The sequence below is a fragment of the Lepidothrix coronata genome, unplaced genomic scaffold (assembly GCF_001604755.1).
Source record: "Lepidothrix coronata isolate B3197 unplaced genomic scaffold, Lepidothrix_coronata-1.0 Scaffold287, whole genome shotgun sequence".
Taxonomy (NCBI): Eukaryota; Metazoa; Chordata; class Aves; order Passeriformes; family Pipridae; genus Lepidothrix; species Lepidothrix coronata.
In genome coordinates, this window is record NW_016690467.1 from 627,491 (window position 1) to 633,030 (window position 5,540).

General features: G+C 54.4%; 1 protein-coding gene across 2 annotated transcripts in view; it reads left to right on the top strand.

The window, feature by feature from the left end:
- Positions 1–5,157, top strand: part of CCT7 (chaperonin containing TCP1 subunit 7) — a 14,542-nt gene extending 9,385 nt beyond the window's left edge. For both annotated transcript variants that reach the window (XM_017836884.1, XM_017836885.1), the window contains 5 exons: positions 483–671; positions 1,220–1,317; positions 1,996–2,128; positions 3,155–3,361; positions 4,541–5,157. In XM_017836884.1, the coding sequence (XP_017692373.1) occupies positions 483–671; positions 1,220–1,317; positions 1,996–2,128; positions 3,155–3,361; positions 4,541–4,765 (852 nt within the window). In that variant the 3' untranslated portion in view covers positions 4,766–5,157. The remainder of the gene's footprint in view (positions 1–482; positions 672–1,219; positions 1,318–1,995; positions 2,129–3,154; positions 3,362–4,540) is intronic.
- Positions 5,158–5,540: the final 383 nt, after the last annotated feature.

The window sequence follows — 5,540 nt, forward strand, 5'->3', positions numbered from 1 at the left end:
GGGGGGGGGGGGGGGGGGGGGGGGGGGTCGGGCTCTGCTCCCGGGGAACAAGGGACAGGAGGAGAGGGAACGGCCTCAAGCTGTGCCAGGGGAGGCTCAGGTTGGACATTAGGAAGAAGGTTTTTACAGAGAGGGTGATCACACATTGGAATGGGCTGCCCAGGGAGGTGGTGGAGTCACTTCCCTGGAGGTGTTTAAGGACAGACTGGATGTGGCATCAGTGCCATGGGCTGGGTGACAAGGTGGGGTTGGGTCACAGGTTGGACTCAAGTTGTCTCAGAGGTCTTTTCCAACCTGCTTGATTCTGTGATTCTGTAATGCTGAAAGAGCCTCCTCAAATTGAGGCAACCAAGGTCCCCGTTTGGGCATAAAATAGAGGGGCCTAAAATCCCCGGGGTGTTGAAAGCAGCCGCGTCCCGGGGCTGCAAGAGCGACATTCCCAATCCATCGTAACGGGACTGTCCCTCTCTCCTCCCTGCCAGGATTACCAGGCCATCGTGGATGCCGAGTGGAACATCCTGTATGACAAACTAGACAAAATCCACAAGTCAGGAGCCAAAGTTGTCCTGTCCAAACTTCCCATCGGGGACGTGGCCACGCAGTACTTCGCCGACAGGGACATGTTCTGTGCCGGCCGCGTCCCGGAGGAGGATCTCAAGCGGACCATGATGGTGAGCTCCTTGGTTTCACTTTAACACTGCCAGGCTGGGGATTCCCAAAGCAGGGCAGCAAGGCTGTGCCTGAACACGCTGTTCCTTGCAAAGATTTAAAATGATAATCACTTCATTTTTGCCCGTGTGGTTGTTATTTAAACTTGGCGTAGACAGACAAGGCTGTTCCTCGAAGGAATGAACAGTCACGCACTAATTGCATCTGCACTGCTCTTTTGTTTCTCTGATTAAGGTCTGCTCATTGCAGCTTTATTTTCCCTGGTTCTTGGCTGTTCCATCATGAGTAGTTGTTTTTTTTTTCCCTGAGCTTTGTGTATTTCCTGGACTCCGGAGCCTGTGAGTCAGCGCTTCGAAGCCGCATAATCTTATTTTGCTGTCGAGGATTTTGAGATGGCAGAGAAATTAAGGGGTTTTCCTGAATCTGGCCTGCGGGATGGATTTGCATCAGCTGAACAGCTGGGCTGTCCCTAAAGAATGAGACCCTGCTGGGAAATCAATTTGGATTGTCAGTGTTGGTAATTCCTTGCTTTATCTCCCGTTCCACGCAGGCCTGTGGTGGATCCATCCAGACCAGTGTCAATGCCCTGACAGATGATGTTCTGGGCCGGTGTGAACTCTTTGAGGAGACTCAGATTGGGGGAGAGAGGTAAATACACCAGCTGTAAACCTGGAGTACCTTGCCAGCCCTCTAATAGCAGTTGGAAGAATTTGGGTTAAAGCATTGGCAGGTTGGAGCATCTTTCAAGGGGTTGATGTGAAAACAAGGTTGTCAAAAACCAATTCTTTTGTTGTATACAAAAGCTGCTTTTTGAGGCTGAGATTTCCTCTAATCTTACCCCTTATATATGCATTTAAAATACATATATTTATTCTGCAGTGTCGTGTAGAAAGCACAGTGGTATTGCTTCATTTCTAATGGAAAAGCAGCACATTTTGGGGTTGATTGTGGCATTTCTCTGATGTTCCATAGTGACACTTCGCTTCAGTGCAGGTGAAGTTGGGGACAGTACACTGGGGTCCTTCCTGTTGCTGGAGGAGAATTCCTGTTTGGAGCTGGCTGCTGGCTCCTGCCAAGTAGAAAATTGGAGCACCAGTTTAGCAAATCCCTGGCAACAGGAAGAGAGTGGATTTTCCCGGATTTTCCTTGTGTGTTGCCTGGCTCTGCTCCTTCTAAGCCCAAGATCCGATGGGGCGCCGCGAGGGTGACACGGCTTCAGTCACGGATCCGGCCCGTCCGGAATCCCTGAGTGTTGGTGTGGATCCTTTCCAGCAGCAGCACCACTTCTCCGTCCCCATAACCCTTCTTGCCCCGTGCCTTTGGCAGGTACAACTTCTTCACGGGCTGCCCCAAGGCCAAGACCTGCACGATCATCCTGCGCGGGGGAGCGGAGCAGTTCATGGAGGAGACGGAGCGGTCCCTGCACGATGCCATCATGATTGTCAGGAGAGCCATCAAGGTGAGCCCCAGGGGAGCTGTCTCCCTGCTGGGCTGCCACTGGGGTTGTTCCTCAGCCTTGGCACAGCCTTAAGTCCTTCTGGGAGCCTTCTCACATGCCAGAGGTTGGCTGAGGTCTCTGGAGAGGCCTGGAGTGAGGAGTTGATTAACTCGAGTGCTGTTCCTTGGCCAACTCAGCACTGCTTTGGCAGCAGCTCCAAGTGCTTTCCAGGCACGCCTGGGTTTTCCTTTCCTTCCTGCACAGCTGTAACTTGTGCTTGCTCCGTCCTCCATCCTAAACAAGCACAATCCTGGGTGTGTTGGGTGGATCTTCAAGAGGTTTGAACAGGATTAATGTCATGGGTGTGTCCATGCCTGTAAATCCACTTGTTCCCCCTTTTGGTGACCAGTCTGAGGGGGTGACAGGCCCCTGCTTTTGAAGGCAAGTTGGGAGCACCAAGAGAAGTCCAAGGCCTCTCTGGATGTGTCCTGAGGATGCTGCCAAGCTGTGGGTGTTTCTGGTTAAAAACAGCTTTGAAGGCTGTATGTCCTGAGGGGCTGGGAAGAAGCACATCGAGATTTTGGGAACTGTTGCCTTTAGACAGAACATCCTGACCTCTCTCCTGAAAAAACCAGCAGAACTTGGCTGCAAGGTGCTGCTGCCAATGTCTTAACTTTGGGTGCTTTATGGAAGTGAGGGAAGTGGGCTCAAGGTATGGAAGTGAGGGAAGTGGGCTCAAGGTATGGAAGTGAGGGAAGTGGGCTCACTGTCTGGAAGTGAGGGAGGTGGGTTTCCTGGCCTGGGTGGGCTGTGAGCTGCCATCCCTCCCAAAATCCCCCTTTATCCCACGCATAGCTGGGATGAGCTGCTGGTAGCTGCCCCTGGAGGTTCTTAGTGTGGTCCTGAAGCTCCCAGCAGTGCTGCCAGGCAATGCCAGGGATGGCAGCAGCCCGGACTATGGATTCCTGTGGGCTGGCATTGCCCTGACACAGAGCCTTTCCAGCTCTCCCACTTCTTGGAATGAGAGTGTTTCCCTTTTCCCTTCAGAACGACTCGGTCGTCGCCGGCGGCGGCGCGATAGAGATGGAGCTTTCCAAGTACCTCCGGGACTATTCCAGGACCATTCCAGGGAAGCAGCAGCTGCTGATCGGTGCTTACGCCAAAGCCCTCGAGATCATTCCCCGCCAGCTCTGCGACAACGCCGGCTTTGATGCCACCAACATCCTGAACAAGCTCCGAGCCAAGCACGCACAGGTAGGGCCACCTGGGAGCCCAGGGCACAGCCAGGGGTGGGTGGGATCCCTTTCTCCCTGATGTTTTCCTCCTGGAGCTGTCGGATCCGGTGTAACTCGGCTGAGCCCGTGTTAGACTTGTCCTCTTTGATTAAACGCCGTGTTTGTTCCCAGATCAAGTGCGGGCTCGGCACACGTTGCTATAAAAGGAAAGGATCTGTCTTCCCTTTGATCCCAGCTGTTGGGTGACTCCCAGAGCTGGGAGTCCTGATTTGCTCCTTGAAAATGCATCATTTGTCAGGAGGGAGCTGCTGTGTTAAACATGAAAGGAATCAGTGGAAGTTGGCTGAGGAGCTGCAAGCTGGAGGTCCCGATTGCTGATCTTGTGGAGATCCTAATCCTGGTGTTTGGAAGTTGCCCCTTGGCTTTGGTCACTCCCATCACGTTCCATCCTGCTCCTGATTGTGGGATTAGCAGGAATACCCTGAAATGAGGGGGTGCAAAACCTGGGGCTGTGGGCTAGGGAGTGAGGCAGCAGTGGAATGAGGCTTTAGAGCTTCATGGAATGGGCTGACCACAGAGATAATGGAGTCACCATGCCTGGTGACTACTTCAGGAAAGTCACCATCCCTGCTCAAGGAAAGCCTGGATGTGGATGGTCTGGTTGGCGTGGTGGTGATGAGGCACCTGGTGCCATGGTGTGGTTGGCACGGTGGTGTTGGGTCTTAGGTTGGACTCTGATCTCAGAGGTCTTTTCCAACCTGATTCTGTGATCCTAAAATGGAATGAGGCTTCTGTTTTATGAGGCATCGCTGGCACTGTGGGAACAAGTTAAGCCACCAGCACCTGCACTCAGTTATAGAGTCAAAAGGGAGTGTTTCGGCCTTGGAGTGTGTGAGTCAAAACCTGGAGTTCTCAGGAAGTCCTGGGAATCCCAGTTAACTGAAGGACAACACCGGGTGCTGTTTACCAAAGGAACCCTAATAAAGGGGGAATGCAGGGAGAGCTCTGTGGAGAATCCCAACAGAGACTGGGCACAGGCACTGCCAAAAACAGGGACATGGTGTTTGGGATTTGTGTTCCCCTCAAACACCCTCCTTCCCTCAGCGAGTTCCCCGAACGTTTCCCTGTCTTCCCTTCCATCCCGAACTCCCGGCCAGCCGTGTGACTGAGCCGCCGTGTCCCCGCTGTGTCCCCTCAGGGCGGGATGTGGTACGGGGTGGACGTGAACAACGAGGACATCGCGGACAACTTCGAGGCGTGCGTGTGGGAGCCGGCCGTGGTGCGCATCAACGCGCTCACCGCCGCCTCCGAGGCCGCCTGTCTCATCGTGTCCGTGGACGAGACCATCAAGAACCCCCGCTCCACCGTGGACGCCGCCCCGGGGGGCCGCGGCCGCGGCCGGGGCCGCCCCCACAACCACTGAGACCCCGGTGCTCCCCGACCGGAACGGCGGCGGCACGGCTCCGATGGTTAATCCCCGCGTTAATTAACCCCCCGCGCGTTAATTAACGGGCTCGTCGGCAGATGGTCGCTTGGAGGGCTGGTGGATGTTGTGTTAATTAGAGTCACCTCTTGGCCCTGGCAGCCACGGCCCCCTGTGGGCTGCCCTGCCCCAAACGTTTCCCACACAGCACTGATCCCCTCGGGCTCGCCTGGGCATTCCGCTCGGGAACGGCCTTCCCTCTCCCGGCGCGGCGAGGATGGGCTTTGCTCCTATTTATACTGGTTTGTTTTTCGTTTTTCTTCCTGCTGGGGAGGGGTTTGGACCCCAGGCTCTCCAACACAATAAAAGGATGAACTTGTCTCGGTGGCAAACTGGGCTGTTCTCTGCTTTGTTCCGCTCGGTGGTGGGTCGTGTTTAGAGTTAAAAAATAAACCTTTCAACGTTGTTTTTGCCCCCTTGCAAAGCAGGTGCTGTGCTGGGAAGCAGGACGGACTCTGAGCACATCCCAGGAGTGCTTCCAGGGTGGATTCTTTCTCTTGCAGCTCTCTGATGCTGCTCAGTGACATTTTTATTGGCATTTACGTCTTGCCCTTGGCTTCCTGGAAGGAGGTTCAGGGAGGTGACAGCTCTGGGTCTGTGGGGAGGGAATGTGTGGGTGCTTCAGGGCTGGGTCCAGGTGTTTGGGTTGACTCTGGCAGGAAAATTCTCTTGAGGGAATACAGGGAGACTTGGACCTGGTGGGTTGGAATGTTAA